The sequence below is a fragment of the Arachis hypogaea genome, chromosome 16 (genome assembly GCF_003086295.3).
Source record: "Arachis hypogaea cultivar Tifrunner chromosome 16, arahy.Tifrunner.gnm2.J5K5, whole genome shotgun sequence".
Lineage (NCBI taxonomy): Eukaryota > Viridiplantae > Streptophyta > Magnoliopsida > Fabales > Fabaceae > Arachis > Arachis hypogaea.
This window is the reverse complement of record NC_092051.1, coordinates 129263418-129281336: the sequence shown is the minus strand read 5'-3', so window position 1 is coordinate 129281336 and position 17919 is coordinate 129263418. Positions and strand designations below refer to the sequence as shown.

The window sequence follows — 17919 nt, the reverse complement described above, 5'->3', positions numbered from 1 at the left end:
CATGAGATTGATGCTAGCTCCAAGATCACATAAAGTCCTCTGAATGGTGACATCTCCAATGGTGCAAGGAATTACAAAGCTCCCTAGGTCTGGCATTTTCTTAGGAGGGTTGTGTTCGATAATGGCACTACATTCCTTGGTTAACAACACTGTTTCTTATTCCTTCCAATTCCTCTTGTGGGTCAACAATTCTTTCATAAATTTTGCATAGAGAGAAATTTGCTCAAGAGCCTCTGCAAAAGGAATGTTGATCTGTAGCTTCTTGAAGACATCTAAAAATTTAGAGAATTGCTTTTCTTTGGAAGCCTTCTGCAGCCTCTGAGGATATGGCATTTTTGGCTTGTATTCAGGAGCCTTTGGCAATGTAGGATAAGTGTCAAGAGAGTCAAGGAACGGGTTGTCTGCACGCTTTAGAGGGGCGTGCTTCACTTCTTCCTTCTTCTCCTCTGGAGCTTCCTTTTCAACTAGCTTTTCATTGGCCTTTGTCTTAGAGCCAGCTATTTTACCACTTCTTAATTGAATAACCTTGCAATCTTCTCTTGGGTTCACCACTGTATCACCTGGAAATGTACTTGCAGACTTCTCAGGTATTTGCTTGCTCAGTTGGCCCATTTGCACCTCTCAGTTTCTAATGGAGGCTCTGGTTTCCTGCATGAAACTCCTCATCATCTCCCAATTAGAAACTTCTTGAGATTTAGAATTTTTCCTGCTGAGGTGGTTGTTGTTGATGAGACTGAAATTGGCGGTAATTGTGATTGTTCTGTTGGAAGCCGCCCTGAGAATTATTGTTGAAATTCTGAGGTCTCTGAGGTTGGTTTCTCCATCCAAAATTTGGGTGATTTCTCCATCCCTGATTGTAAGTCTTAGAGTATGGGTCATTGTTGGGATTTCTAAGACCATTCCCCATGTAATTGACCTGTTCAGAAGAAGATTGAGCATAATCATAATTATTATTTTGCACAAAATTACCTGTCATGTCATAAGAGACCTCTTGAGGTAGATTTTGGGTGTTGATAACTGAGACTTGCATTCCACCCATTTGCTGAGTAAGTAGATTTATTTGCTGAGACATAAGCTTGTTCTGAGCAAGAATAGCATTAAGAGCTTCTACTTCTATAACACCCTTCTTCTAAGGAGCCTCAGAGTTCACAGGATTTCTGTTAGATAAATATAAATATTGGTTGCTAGCAACCAATTCAATCAACTCAATAGTCTCCTCCGGTGTCTTCTTCTTGTGCAATGAACCATCTGCAGAATTATCTAAGCACATCTTGGATATTTCACCCAAGCCTTCATAAAAGATATCTAGTTGGGTCCATTTGGAGAACATGTCCGGAGGGCATTGCCTAGTCAGTAGCTTGTATCTCTCCCAAGCTTCATACAGAGTTTCACCATCCTTTTGCCTGAAGGTCTGAACCTCCACCCTAAGCTTAGTCAGCTTCTTTGGTGGGAAAAATTTAGTAAGAAACTCAGTAACAACCTTGTCCCAAGTATCCAAACTCTCTTTGGGTTGGGAATCTAGTCATAGCTTTGTTCCATTCCTCAGAGCAAACGGGAAGAGCATGAGTTTGTACACCTCTAGGTTCACTTCATTTGTCTTCACAGTATCACAAATCTGCAGAAAATTAGAAATAAATTGATTTGGGTCTTCGTGGAGAAGACCATGATACTGGCAGTTTTGTTGCACTAGGGTGACCAATTGTGGCTTCAACTCAAAGTTGTTTGCAGCTATAGGAGGCACCACGATGCTTTTTCCATATAGATCTGCAGTAGAAGCAGAGTAAGAGCCAAGCACTCTCATTTGTTGCTCATTATCATTCGGATTTTTCACATTGGCATTAACAACATTATTAGGATCCATAGTGGATTCAGCAGCCTTGCAAAGTCTTACTTGTTGTAAACACCGCCTGAAATTCTTTTTAGGTTCAGGATCAAAGTCTAAAAGAGGTTCCTTGTCTCTGTTTCTGTGCATAAACAGATAGAAGACAAGAAAGGATGAAACTTTCTACGTCAGAGTGTAGAGAATTTCCAGTGAGATAACTTGTGTAAACAATTAAAATAAAAATACTAAATAGAATAAAGAAATAAATTTCAAAACTTGTAGGCAAAATTAAGACAGAAAAAGTTGAAATTAACAAGAAAAATAAACATGAAAAATTGAAATAAAAATAACTAGGGAACACCAAACTTAATTTCAGAAATTAAAGAAAATATTAGTGCTATTTATTTATTTATTTAATTTTTTTTTCAAAAATACTAAAGCAAAATTTAAATAAAATTAAAACTAAAATGCCTAATCTAAGCAATCAAACAACTAATAGTTGTTAATCACTATCAATCCCCCGCAACGGCACCAAAAACTTGGTGCGGAATTTATAACCCACAAACTAACCGGCAAGTGCACCGGGTCGTACCAAGTAATACCTCAGGTGAGTGAGGGTCGATCCCACGAGGATTGATGGACTAAGCAACGATGGTTGATTAATTTACTTAGTTAGGCAAGAAGAAAATGGTTTTGAGAGTTCAATAGCATTAAACAGTAGATTCAAAATATCAGAAGACAGGCAGATAAATAAGTTGGGAATAATATATGGAGAAGGCAGTTTCAGAGTTATCTATTTTCCAGATTGACTTTTCTTATTAATTTTTTTTAATCATGCAAGATTTAATTCATGGCAAACTATATGTGACTAGACCCTAATTCCTTAGACCATTCTAGTCTCCTCTAACTTTCATCAATCGCCAATTCCTTGGTCAATTAATTCCAATTAGGGGGTGAAGTTTAATTCTAGTTATTATGCCACAAAAATCCTAATTACCCAAATATAAGAGGATTATATGTCATGTATCCCGTTAAGTCCAAATGATTAAATTTTAGGAGAAATTATTTTCAAGCTGTTGTTCAAGTAAAGAGTTTTTCCAAATTATATAAGAACTCAATTAGAACATGGGTCATACTTCTGTTCCACCCAAATTCATAAGATAAAGGACGAAAATAATTCTCGAATAGAAATCAATACATGAATTAAAATAGAAAAATAATAGTATCAATCCGTACAATAGACAGAGTTCCTAACCTTAACAGTGGAGGTTTAGTTGCTCATGGAAAAGAGTGAAAACTAGGATTCTGGTAAACTGTAAATTGGGCTGAGGTGGAATGAAAAGTGGAATGGAATACCCCCCAAGAAGAGAAGTTTTTTTTCTCTATTATATCTAATCCTAATTTAAATTTAAAAAATCTATTCTCTAAAACTAAAATAATATCTTTTCCTAATATACAAATAAAGTTTATATCAGAATTAATTAATATAATCAGCGTTTTCTGCATTTTCTGCACGTGGCGCATGTCACGCGTACGCGTCAATGGTCGTCTTTGCGTGTCACGCGTATGCGTCAGGTACGTGCACGCGTCGCTGTGCAAATCTCCAAATCACGCGCACGCGTCGCCCTCGCTGGTCATCCCCTTTAATTCTTGTGCTCCTTCCATTTGTGCAAGCTTCCTCTCCATCCTCTAAGCTATTCCTGCCCTATATAGCCTTCTTCTCTTTTTCTGCGGAAGTTCCATCAAATCCAACCAAATGCTACCTAAAATAAATAGAATTGCACACGACTCAAAGTAGCATCCATAGTGGCTAAAAGATAATTAATTCTTGATTAAACTCAACAAATTGAACGCAAATTCACTAGGAAAAGATAGGAAAGATGCTTACGCATCAGTGATCAATCCCGGGGTACCGTCTTGTCCTGGCGTCGATTACTTTGGCAAAGTAATTTGGTCGAATAATCTTTGAATGCGAAAAATGGAGATGATGAGTTTCAAGTAAAACTAATTGGAAATAAACTACTAGTGGCAAGTAATATGAATATAAGGTAATGGCAAATAAGTAACAAAGGGAAAATACTCCCACATCAAGCAATACAGGTCTTACTCAACTGGTTGAACCGGTAGGATGCTTGCTCGCCTAGTGTGCCTCGGCTGCTAGGGATAGAACCTCCTTAGGTTACTCGCATTTCAAGTTCTCGGGACTTCCCTGCCATCCAGCCGTTCCAGTTTGTAGGCGCCGCTGCCGAGCACCTCCTTCACCCTGTATGGACCTTCCCAATTTGCCGCCAGCTTTCCTTCCCCTGGTGTTGGGAGTCCAATATCGTTGCGTCGTAGGACCAAGTCGTTCTGCTCAAATTCTCTTTTGAGTACTTTGGCGTTGTAACGCAGGGCCACTTTTTATTTCAACGCCGTCTCCGATAAGTGGGTCATCTCCCTAGCTTCGTCCACCAAGTCCTTTTCTATAGCCTCTTTGACTCCTCCCAGAAGTAGTCGTGGGATCGGTTCACCAATCTCCACGGGTATTATTGCATCTACCCCATAGGTGAGCCGGAAGGGGGTCTCCCCAGTAGACGACTGCTGAGTTGTGCGATAAGACCAGAGGACTGAGGCTAACTCATCTGCCCATGCTCCCTTTTTCTGGTCAAGTCATCTTTTGAGGCCCTGCATGATGATCTTATTTGCAGCCTCGACTTGGCCGTTGGTTTGGGGATGTTCAACTGATGAGAATTTTTGCCTTATGCCCAAGCTGGCGAGAAACTCTCCGAATTTTTCTTATCGGCAAACTGTGTCCCGTTATCCGAAATAATGACCTCTGGTACTCCAAACATGGCTACCACCTGCCTCCACATAAACTTCTGACAATTAGCCGAGGATACACTGGCCAATGGTTTGGCCTCTATCCACTTGGTATAATAGTCGATGGCGACTATTAGGTACTTGACCTGCCTTGGCCCAATCGGAAAAAGTCCTAACAGATCGATTCCCCATTGCGAGAATGGTTGAGAGGCCATTAGTAGGCTTAGTTCGGCCGCTGGCACTCTGTGGAAGTTGGCGTTCTCCTGGCATCTTCTGCACCTTTTCACGAATTCCTTAGAATCTGCCATCATTGAGGGCCAGTAATAGCTGGCCTTGACGAGCTTTCGGGCTAAGGCCTTCCCCCCAATGTGGTGGCCACAACATCCCTCGTGGACTTCCCTAAGCACATAGTCTGTTTGGTCGGGACGCAGGCACTTCAATAGGGGCTGGCTAAGCCCTTTCTTAAACAACTGGCCTTGTATTATTGTATACTTGGCCGCTTCTCTTCTTAGCACCTTTTCCGTCTTGTCGTCATCGGGGAGTTTGCCTTTTTCCAAGAAATCCATGATTGGGTCCACCTAGAAGGGGGATTTGGTTGCCCGTGTTACATGTAGAGTCACGGTTGGTTCTTTCACTAATCCTTGAATAAGAGATCGGTTCCCTGTTCCTTACTTCGTGCTTGCCAGCTTTGACAAGAGATCAGCCCGGGTGTTCCTCTCTCTCGGAACATGTTGTACCGTGATCTCGTCAAACTCCTTGCTTAGCTCTTTGACCTTCTCCAAATATTTCTACAATAATGAGTCTCTGGCTTGGTACGTCCCATTAATCTGTGATGTAATGACCTGAGAGTCGCTACATACCTCTACCCTGGTGACTCCGACCTCCCTTGCCAAGACTAGGCCGCCCAGAAGGGCCTCGTACTCTGCTTGATTGTTGGACACTGAGAATTCAAACTTGACCAATTGCTCATACACGACTCCGGTCAGAATTTCCAGGATTGTAGGATTGCTTCACATTTCTCCGGGTTGGCCTCTACTCCTCTTTGGGTTATCATAAACCCCAAGAATTTCCCAGCTTCCATGGCAAAGTCGCACTTGAGCGGATTAAGCCTCATGTCGTGTCTCCGAAGAGAAGCGAACATGTTCTCTAGGTCACCGATGAGCTCCTTAGCCTTGGTGGTTTTCGCTAGAACGTCGTCTACGTACACTTCCACCGTCTTGCCGATAAGATCGTTGAATATCTTGTTCATCAACCTTTGGTACGTAGCTCCTGTGTTCTTCAGTCCAAACGACATCACTTTGTAGCAGTACATTCCCCCTGGCGTTATGAACGTCGTCTTCTCTTCGTCATGTCGATGCATCGGTATCTGGTTGTAGCTAGAATATGCGTCCATAAAACACAGATACCGGTATCCTGCCGCCGCGTCTACAAGAGCATCAATATTGGGGAGGGGAAAATAATCCTTGGGGCACGCCTTGTTAAGGTCAGAGTAATCCACGCACATTCTCCACTTCCCGCTGGGTTTTTTAACTAGAACTACATTCGATAGCCAAGTCGAGTAGTCGAGTTCTCGGATGAAGCCTGCTTCTTGTAGGCTGGCCGTCTGCCTGGCCACCTCCTCCGCCCTTTTCTGGGACATTTTCCTTCTTCTTTGAGTCACCAGCTTGGCTTTTGCTCTCACAGCTAGGTGGTGTGACATGAACTGGGGGTCTATCCCCTGTATGTTGGCCGGTGTCCAAGCGAATAGGTCGCTGTTAGCTCAAATCATTTCCACCAAAGGTTCCTTCAAGTTATGGGGAAGGTTTCTGTTCACGAATGTGAACTTTTCCTCCAAATCACCGACCCTGAACTTTTCGAGGTCCCCTTCCGGCTAAGGCCTGGGTTTGTCGTCGATCCTGGCATCTAGATAGGCGACAAAGACCCCGGCTGCTTCTTTGGACTTTTTCCTCAGGGAGAGGCTGGCGTTGTCGCATGTGACCGCTGTTTCCAAATCTCCTCTGATGGATCCCACTGACCCATCATCAGCGACAAACTTCATCATTAGTAGCTTTGTAGAAATTACTGCTCCAAATTCATTTATAGTTTTCCTCCCTAAGATGAGGTTGTATGCCGTGGAGTCCCTTAAGACAACGAATTCCCCCATTAGCGACCTCTTCCCCCGACCTCCGCCTATAGAGACCGGGAGGAAAACTACCCCATCAGGCTTGATGAAGTTATCACCTAAGCCGACCACGCCGTGTTGGTGGGTTTTCAAGTCGGTGTCTCGAAGGCCCAAAGCATCAAACACATTGCGAAACATGATGTTTGAGTCTGCTCCCGTGTCCACTAGAATTCGCTTTACTAGGCCAGTTCCAACTCTAGCTATGATCACCATGGGAGGGTTGTCCGGCACGTCGTCAAACCATTGGTCCTCGGAACCGAACGATATCGACGGTACCCTCCTGGAGGGAGGCACGGAGCTAGGTGACGAAACAACCAAGACTTTGGCGTCTTTTCTACTTGCCGATCTGGATCTGGGGGCAACGTCCCTAACGATCACGACGTTCAAGATGGTGAGGCCACACTCACCGTCCTCCTCGGGCTCTTGTCGCTATCTCACAGCGCGGCCCTTGTTGTCGCCAATTCAGTCACGATCCCGTCTCCTAGGTTCCCTTATGAGGTGAGAGAATTCTGCCAGCTTGCCCTCCCGGATTGCCTGCTCTAGAGCATCTTTCAGGTCAAAACACTCCTGGGCTTGTGGTCGTACCCTTTATGGTAGTCACAATAGAGGTTTTTGTTCCCTCCTGTTCTGTCCTTCAACTGTCGGGGCTTCGACAAGATGCCCTTGTCGGCAATCTGCTGATAGACTTCAACAATTGGGGCTGTCAGGGGGTGTAATTGGTAAACTTCCCTACCTGGGGGAACGGCTTGAAGGTTTTAGCTGGACCTCCGTCCTTGGAGTGCTCCTTGGACCTTTCCCTGCTACCAGGCTGACGAGCATGTGTGTAGGCGGGCTGCCGCTTGTTGGCTGCCACGACCTGGCTGACTTCTTCATCATTGATATACTCCTTGGCCACATTTTGAATTTCTTGCATTGTCCACACGGGCTTGATGGTAAGGTGTTTCCTGAAAATCCTCATTCAGTAATCCATTCGTCAAGCACAAGCTGGCCACCGAGTCGGCTAGGCCGTCGATCTCTAAGCACTCGTCATTGAACCTATCCAGGTACTTTCTGGTTGGTTTGCCAGTCCTTTGTGTTACCCTAAGCAGGTTAATCGGGTGCTTCGCTTTAGCGATACGTGTGGTGAACTAAGCCAGGAAGGTGCGACTAATGTCGGCAAAGGTGGTTACAGAGCCTTGGGGGAGAGCATTGAACCAGCGAATTGCCGGTCCCGCTAAGGTTACGGGAAAGGCGCGACACCTTACTTCATCACCCACCCCTTCCAGGTTCATCCTGACCTCAAAGGCCGTTAGATGTTCCTGGGGGTCTTGGGTCCCGTCGTACCTCATGTCCATTGGCTTATCGAAGTGCTTCGGTAGCCGGACCTCGAGGATCGAATGGTGAAAAGAGGTTGCCCCCATGATCACGGGTGGTCGCCTTCTCCTTGATCTTTCTCTGCTGTATTCTCGATTTTCCTCCACGGTATTTCTTGTCGGAGGTCGGGTGTAAATTACAGGATCTCGCCGTCTCATTGGCACTTCCCTGCTTTCTCCCTGGCTCTCTGACTCCGATCGGGGGCTCGGAGTACGTCTGGAGCGGCTCCTTCGAGGACTTCTCCCTCTTCTTTGAGGAGATCGGGAACGCTCTTGCCTTGGGGTTGGTCGGTGGTGCTCTCTATTAGCCACCTCCCGCTCCAGGTTTTGCACTCTGTGGCGCAGCTCCTGTATTATTATGGCGCTATCACTACCTGTTCCTCCAAAGGGTCGCCTCTCGTGGGAGTGCGAAGGGAGCTCGGGTTACCGCAGGGAGGATCTCGTGCGTTTGCGAGAGGAAGCCACTGAGGCTACCCTGCCGCTTCTGGGGACCATTTCCTCCCCGCGTGGTTCGCCTCTGTCGTCCGCCTCTACAGGACCCAACAGAAAGTCCATCTTGGCCAAATCCCCACAGACGGCACCAATGTTCGGTAACTCGGGGTTCCGGACGGGTTGAGGGGTGCTCCAGGTGAGGAAGTGGGGACCAGCCTAGGTCTGAGCCTGTGTACGAGACGAGTGAGCCGACGATCTTCCGAGCTCTTTGTGAAGTATGGGAAGAGCCACCTGCAAGGACACTCCGACGTCCAAGTCAGAAAGTATGCAGGTAGCTATGAGAGTAAGAGTGGTAGTGACGTACTTTGGGAGAGGAGTATGACCTCCCTATATATACCCTATCAGTAGGGCGGGCCCCACAGGAGAGGTCTCCTTCTAAGAAGCTTCCTTTCTCAGCTGTCATGCGGTTGGCAGCAGGAGTACAGGTGTCCGAATCGCCGTCCGGACAAGTTATGCCCGTGCGGGTCGGGTTACTCATGGACCGGATCGACTAGTAGACTAGTTGGGTTGGGCCGTAACAATATTTTAAGGTTTTCTGTTTAGAGTTTGGATTTAACAAAATCAGTTCATGGTTCACATAAAAATTTAGATTAAGTATAACATTATGTTTTTTGATAAATTTATCAATATATTAAATATTCATAAGTAAAAATAATAATTTACTCGACTTACGATTCGCTAAGGGAGGATAATGTTATGTGAACACTTATTTGATGCACTTAAAGCTTATACGGTTACACTCACCAGAAACATATGGTAACTAATTTCAATAAGAACTTCTCAAAAAATAAAAACGTTGTAGCTTAAAAACTTTGCTGCAAAAACGTTTAGTAATGAAAACAAGACGAATATTGCATCATTCTTTATATATATACATATATATTGTTCAACCTTTTTTAGAGAGTAAAACAAATTTTATTATACACATTGGAGAAAACTTTAATTGTAAGATTTTCTTTAAAAAAAGGTCATATTACAAAAATATGCAAATAACATTTTTCATAATAAAAAAATAGGACTGGGGATAGGGATAATAGAAAATAATGAATAACAAAGGAAAATAAAATAAATTGAGAAGAAAAACAATTAAAATAGAAAAAAAAAAGAAATGAATGGGTGTAAAATATAAGATTAATGTGCACAAATAACATTTTTGGTTAGCATATATATTGAAAACTGTTTGACCGAATATTCTCTCTTGCACCCAAAAATATTCCTAAGCAGATTCCTTTTGTCACTTTAAATTATTATGACTCCTAATTCAATAGTCATAAAAAATTTTGTCACTTTGTTACTACTGATTCTAGTTAAATAACATTGTAGCAGTTCAGAACTTAAATTAGCAATTTTTTTGACACTCTACTATACTGAAAGTGGTATAAAGAGAATATAAATTTCTTTTATAGTTATTTTATATTATTTTATTGTTATTCAAAATATCTTTATCATATAATTCATTTTTTTTTTTTTTGTGACAGAACTTAAATAATTTGATTCTTGAATCTTCTCGGTATTCATTATTCAAAGAGTTTACTGACCGCTAATCACTATAGTGCCATACAATGCTAACTTTTAGCAAGAAGAGATTTTTTTTGGGTAATTTAAATAAACTAAACAAAGAAAAATAAAATAAACAAAATAAAGTAACTGTTTAAATAGAGGGACAATCTCATTTAAGATTATTCTTAAACTCCTCATAAGATGAAAGAAGCTCCACATGAGAAAGTTGTAATTTCATCGTCATCTTTGTCATAGTGTCTGCCATCGTATTTGTATCTCCCATAATCAAACAAAAGTCAACACGCCAATTCCAATGCATGATATCTCTTATTTTGAGCATCAATGGATCAATAAATCCAAAACCATCTTAGTGATTAGTAACAAAATTAAATACTTCCACACAATCCGTCTCACAAATAACATCTCGTTGACCCACATTCTAAGCTAAGAGATATCATCTCCAAATAGCAAACAATTCTCTTTGAAGAATACTATTACTCTCAATCATTTCCAAACACCCCCTTTGCCAACTCCCATTACAATCTCTAATAACACAAACAAAACCAACACTATCACCCGAATCAGGATAACTAGCATCACAATTAATCTTGAAAGTATCAATGGATGGGAGATTCTAAAAATCATTTAGAGTAGAGGGAAGAAGGGACATACGTTGTAGTTCAAAAATATTCCTGAACTCCTTTTCTGAAGTTAATGCAAGACAAATCACTTTTTCCGGAAGCCATGTTTCATGAGAATTAAAGATGTCATTATTCCTTACTCGCCATATCCACCAAAGTCCCGAAAAGAACTTAAATGGATGCTCTCTGCTATGATACAAGAACCGGTTCTTCAAATCCAAAGAATGACAAGAAATATCCAACCTATACCATACAAGCTGAGCTTTTGGACAATTCCGAATATAATGTAAAACCGATTCCTGACTAGAAAGACATCTTGGGCACCTATTCGATGACGACATCCCTCTTCTGAAGCGAAAACTTGCAGCAGGAAGAGCCTGCTTAAGACACAGCCAAGCAAAAAACGTGTGCTTTTTTGGAACAAGCTGGCGCCAAAGGCAAAGTCAATTCTCTCGCTCCTCCCAACCAAACAGCTGCTTACACAACTACAAGTAACCATTGTATGAGTCATAGACTTTGGCAGCAGACCCAAACCAATACCAACCCACTTCCGGACCTACTTGCCATCTGGATTGTAAGAGAGAATATTACCTTTCACATTTTGAGATAAAAAAGAATAAAGAGTATCCAAATGCCACCTACCAACCGACCAAATATCCTATATCCAGAGATTCGAATCAGAAATGTGAACATAATCCATCTCATTAGATAACCGTTCTTCTCTCCTCCAGCTACAAAACAAAAAATTCTGGTTCAAATTCTCAATACACCTAACAAATTCATCCTTCAACACTTCTCAAGCCTTGCAAAGACTCCTCCAAATGGGAGAATCCTTGTTCTTAGGACAACTAAAACAGTCATATAAAGATGATCAGTATTTGACATCCAACAATTAGACCCAATATATGAAAATAGATTACAGCTCCCTAGAATATTAGTCTAATATAGCTGAAATTTAGTATCTAAACTTTTTGACGGCTAAAAAAATGTGTATCAATTTTTCCGTTAAAATGTATGATTTACTAATCCGTTCAAAATGATTCTAACGAAAAAAGTTCTGGGGAAAAAAAATTAATAATTGAATTAGGCGATTGATGTGCTGTCCTACCCACTGTTAAGCATTGCGTTCTGTCTATTTTCTATTTACATTTGGAACGAAAAAAGTACTAAAAACAAAGATCGAGAACCATCCTGGCATCCTATTCTGCCGAGTTAGCACCAAGATTTCTCATAGGTCTTACCTACATCAATACATTAATGATCGACTTACATTTACATCTACAAATTTTGAAAATGTGACTTGTACTTTTTGGCATATTTATCTATCTATTCCACTAACACTCACTGAGCAAGAATTTCAAAGTTCAAACCCTTTTAAGAAAGATGACAAGTATGCTTTGTCACCAATCAATAAAAGAATCTTGGATCATCATAGCTCCCACGCGGTTACGTAACTACCCCTTCGATAGAAAGAGTCTCAAACTCATTAAGAGGTAGATTCCATCATGCAACTCACATGGCCTCAGAGGAAGCGAAAAGATGAACACTTCAGTTGGTGTGAAAACTGCTAGCATAAAATTGTGCATACACCAGATCGATTCACATCCTTACCACCATTGAATGGTGTGGGAACACAGGCTTTGTAGTAACCGCTCATTTGTTTGTTCCCATGATGATCATGAATCCCGGGTAACGAGAAAGAAACTGGTCATCTTTGCAGCTATTGAACATAGTAACCCTTTTGCAAGTCATCTGTTCAACATGATAAAATTGGGAAACATGATTAGCACATTAAAATATTCACTATGATCACATAAACCAAAGTATGATGGACCCGCCGAAGGTGAAAATACTGATATTCTATACATTTATCAATTAGATCCTTATTGAGCATTGAGATTTATACAGGGTATGGTGTCAATATAGTCTGGGTGATTCTGATCAAACAGGATTAATGCAAAAACTATAAGGGACAAAATTAATACCATAAAACTAAAATGAAAGAATAGGTATTATCCATGACATTAGATACCAATGTTAATTCTATTAATAAAAACTAATTCAAACACTTTAGTCCATCCATGTGCATATGGGCCATAGAGAACTTTATTTTAGTTGTATGTCAGGGTAAAAATACCATCAGAATGATCAGATAGATAAAACCATTATATAAGATCACACTTACCTTGGTATTGTCAATCGTTACAAACAGCAGCATCTCTTGCTGTTCGGCGTCAATTGCTGAAAGTTTTCAACATTTCAGTTGTTTCAGTTTCTCAAGAACCTGCTTCATCGATGGCCGAATGGAAAGTGTTTCTACTGTGCATGTTAGTGCTAACTTTAGAAGTGACAACAACTTATCCTTTGGACCTGCTTCCCACAAAGCAGATGAGAATAGCTCAGAACAACGACCTTCGGTTATCAACAACTCAGCCCATGGTACGATATTGAATCCATTCCCATATTCAGAAAATGATGGATCAAGTGACTTTCTTCCAGACAACAATTCTAACAACACTACACCAAAGCTGTAGACATCTGCTTTGTCAGACACCCTGCAAGTGGTGGCATATTCAGGAGCAACATAACCGAATGTGCCTGCCACATCAGTGGTGGCATGGGTTTCAGAAACCTCGAGCAATCTTGCCAAGCCGAAATCAGACAGGTAGGCATTAAGTTCTTCATCGAGTAAGATGTTGCTAGGCTTGATATCGCGGTGAACTATGCGGGGAACACAAGAATAATGAAGGTAAGCGAGGGCCTCTGCTATGTCTTTCGCTATCTTGTAAATAACTGGCCACTGCACCTTTTTCCCTGACCTGTCATGTATGAAGGCTTCAAGGTTTCCGCCAGAGAGGTAGTTGTAAATCAAGAACATTTCTGTCTCTCCTACGTAGTAGCCAATAAGAGTCACAAGATTTTTGTGCCGAATTCTACCCAATGTCCTTATTTCCGTTTCAAACTGCTGAATTCCTTGAAATCTACCTATTGACAACCGCTTTATGGCAACAAGAAAACCAGGAGACAGTTCTGCCTTGTAAGTTGACCCAAAACCTCCTGTGCCGATTAGATATCGAATGCTGAAATTTCCAGTTGCGGTGACCACACCATCATAACTCAATTCAGTTGGAATATCCTGGAAAGTCACCACCTGTCTTCTTCTAAGACTGCTGAGGCGACCAAATTTACTCCTCCCAAAAATGATCATCAATACGATTCCCATAAGTATGCAAATAACTAGAGAACCAGAAGTCACCAAGGCAATAACCAACGTCCTTGATTTCCTGTGTCTCTGCAAACTTTTGACTTCAAGAGGGACTGGAAGGGAAGCAGGCAAATCAGAGTATGGATCAGGGCAAGAGTGCAGGTGTTCATTCCCTTTATAGGAACCACAATCATTTGGATGCTGAAGGTAAGGAATATGACCTGAAAGATTATTGAAAGAAACATCTAGCTGAACAAGTTTGGAAAGTGTTGAAAAGGATAAAGGTATTTCCCCAAAAAGCTTATTGTGATCTAGCAGCAGAATTTCAAGATTAGTGGCATTTGACAGACTTGCTGGAATCGTTCCCACTAGAGCATTGTGAGAAAGATTCAAAACAGAAAGGTAAGCCAATTGACCAAGCTGGGAAGGAATTTCCCCGGTGAGATTATTTCCTGCTAAAAGCATCAATTTCATGTTTTTCAGGCTTCCTAATTCATCAGGCAAAGATCCAAATAGTTTGTTCCCACTCAAATCAAGACGCTGAAGCATCATCAAGTGACCTATATCCTTTCCAATTGACCCACTGATCTGGTTGTATGCTGCTTCGAAAACTGTCAACCGTAGACAGTCCAGCAGTAATGCTGGCGAGTCCTCATTTGACAGATGGTTCATACTTAAGTTAACTGACAATGCCTCAAGATCATTACAGTTCAAAACAAGCTGGTTTGATAAAGACCCATTGAACTCATTATTATTGAGAAACAGCATGTAAGAAACTCTATGATTTGCAGTAAAAAGATTATCTCCAAGAGAAAACATAGGTAACAATCCACCAAACTTATTCCAGCTGAAATCATGGCTAATAACAGTATTGTCTTCTAAACCTGATCCAAGTAGAGGATTCTTCAAAAATCTCCAAACAGGAATACTAAAGTATGTACCATTGTATCCTTCCCATTCAAGGAATTCAAGGTCTTTTGCAGTAGGGGTGCCAGTTGAACCGCAGCTTCCGTTCCCAAACCCTGAAAGTGTGCCAGATATATTGTTGTTGCTGACATTGAAGTACACCATACAAGGAACCCTGAGCTGCTGTGAAGGCAAATATCCAACCAAACTGTTAGAACTCAAGTCCAAGAAGGTCAAATTCCTACAAATCCCCAAACTCTCCGGCACAACGCCAGATACATAATTCTGCCCCAAATTGAGCACTCTCAGCGCGCAAGAATCCGTCCAGCCTCGGCCAGGCAAACGTCCAGCGAGATTCGCCCTCGGCGCCCAAAAGACCTGCAACCTGGGAATCAAGAGAACTTCGTGAGGAACATTCCCAACAAAGGCATTGAACTCTCCTCTAAAGCTATCATTATAACCCAAGCTTCCCTCATTTTCTTCTTCCTCATCGTCAGACAAATCAGTTAGCAAAATAACCGAAAGCTTCAAGCAACTGCCAAGCGCTTTGGGGACCCTGCCGGTGAGGCTGTTTCTAGAAACATCTAGAACCCTAAGCTCAGAAGCGTAACCTATCTCATTTGGGATTCCACCTTCCAAGATATTCCCATCGAGAAAAAGGTACCTCAAGTTCCTACATTTCCCAATCTGGCGTGGAATCTCACCGGTCAAAAAGTTGTGCGAAAGCCTCAAGTAGTCCAGCGAATCACAGCCGTTGGTTAAACCATCTACTGGGATCTTACCAGAAAACCGGTTGTTCGACAAATCAACGGTTCTCACGCTCCCAACGAGACAACTCGGAATTGAACCGCTGAGAGCATTACCAGAGAGGTTAACGAGTTGAAGAGAATGCAGGTAACTCATCTCAAAGGGTAACTTCCCTGAGAAGTTGTTCTGTTGAAGCTCGAGAACCTCGAGGTGCCGGAGGTTACCAAGGATCGCCGAAATCTCGCCGCAAAACATGTTTCCGGGAAGGGAAAGGACGCGAAGCCCGTACAAGTCTCCGAGGGAGGGAGACAATTGGCCGCCGCCGAGGCCGGTCACGCGGAGGGCAGTGACTCTGCCAGAACCGCCGCAAGTAACGCCGCGCCAGTTGCAGAAGGTGGAGGAAGTGGCGTTGTTCCATTGTTCTAGAAGGTTCGAGGGGTCGGAGGAGACGGAGTTTTTGAAAGCGAGGAGGGACAGTGCGTCGTTACTATTCGGAACCGAAGCGGTGAGTGCGAAAGTGTTGAAGAGAAGACACTGTAGAAGAAGAACAACAACAACAACAAGAAAACGACACATGTTTGAGAGAGAGAGAGAGAATGAGAGAGAGAAGATTTCTCTTTTTGTTTTTTTGTTTTTTCTTTTCAGAGATGGAAGCTTTGTTTGTTAAACCATTTTTTGGGGGAAGTGTGGGAGGTGTGCCGGACGGATCTCGCCGGCGGGGGTTTGGCCGGGAAATGGAGCTCCGGCAGATGTGACGGAGGCGAGTGGGAGTGAGAAGTACGAGACAGTGTGAGAGAGAGAGAGAGAGGAAGAAAAAAGGGCGTGTTTGTAGAGCCGAGTATAGCGTGTGACAAGAGAACGAAATTACGTTGAAAAGATAGTAGATCACTTGGAGCGAAAACGGTAAGATTTGTCTCTCTTTTGATTTCTGTCCTTAAATTAGTATATTCTTTCCCTTTTCTACTTTTTAGTATATACTTATTTTTTTGGCCATTTTTTAATATATATTTAAGTGAAAACTCACGGGTACAAATTAATAATTATTAATAATTTAATTAAATATATTAAATAATTTAATAATTTTTAACTATTAATATAATTTTTTACTTTTTATTACAGACTTATTTAATCAAATCATTTTTATCCTCTCTTAATTAATTATTGAAAATTGGAGAAGATAAATGATTTAGACTAACCCCACAATTATCATTGAATTATTAATTTGCTAAAAAAAATCTTTTAAATTTATTAATGACAAATAATTGTAGGATTATATATATTGATAAATAAAAAATTTATTTTATTTATTTAAAAAATTTATTTTTATGTGAAAAACTTTTTGTTTAGATAAAATGTAAAAATAAAAAAAAAATAGTAAGACTAAAAAATATTGAGAATTTAAAATTTATGAAGATTTAAGATAAAAAGAATGATTTTACTAATTTGACTCTCTCTTTTATTTTTTTTAAGAAATAAATTATTATTTTTACTCATACAAATTTATAATGTTGGTAAATCTAAAAAAATATAAATTAATTTTATACTCATAAAAATAAATTTTGATGGACAAAATTATTAAAATTCTAAAAAATTATACAAAATTTTTAAATTATTTTTCTTTAACTTAATTTAATTTCAAATTTTCAATCGACCTCACTCCACCATTGTCTATATATAATTTTTTTTAAATCTTTTGGTTTCGCACACATCCTTTCTCTCATTTTTTAATCTCTAATTTTCAAAACTTTTTTAACAATTTTTTATTTTTATTATTGGCTCAAATTAAAATACACATAATACATTCATTCACACATTTTTCTCTTTAACAATTTTTAAAAAATAAAAAATAAAAAATAAAATATAATTTGAGATTTAAACTTTATTAAGAATACATATAAGTCCGTCTCTAATCATCGTGTATTCATTAGAATTCTGCCACAAAAATTACAATAAAATTCAAAATTTTAAGCTCACATATAAAATCTAAGTCAAATTCTTTAAAAATCCAAACTGAAAAGCAAGTAATCTAAAAAAACTAAGAGTGGAAGAAAAAGGAAGAAAAAGAGAGCTATAATGGTGAGAGAAGCCAGTGCAGTTGTTGCCGGATGAGAGAAGAGAGAACGAAAGATATAATGAGAGAGAGAGACTAGGCGAATAACTGTGGTGCTCCACCCTTATCTTGTCGGATTTCCACAACCACATCTATGCCTTTATTTTTATTTGTTTCTGATGCTCTGAAAATTTGGAGATGAGAAAATGATGTTTTTTACGCTCTTTAGGTAGTTAAGGGTGTG

At 40.7% G+C, this 17919-nt stretch overlaps 1 protein-coding gene across 1 annotated transcript; it reads right to left on the bottom strand.

Annotated features, from left to right (window-relative positions):
* Positions 1-11822: 11822 nt before the first annotated feature.
* On the bottom strand, positions 11823-16559 carry LOC112754975 (LRR receptor-like serine/threonine-protein kinase RPK2). Its single transcript, XM_025802821.3, has 2 exons — positions 12953-16559; positions 11823-12519 (listed from the first exon to the last, which is right to left on the bottom strand). The coding sequence occupies exon 1, from the start codon at positions 16199-16201 to the stop codon at positions 13019-13021; it is 3183 nt and encodes a 1060-aa protein (XP_025658606.1). The 5' UTR covers positions 16202-16559; the 3' UTR covers positions 11823-12519; positions 12953-13018.
* Between the last annotated feature and the right edge of the window lie 1360 nt (positions 16560-17919).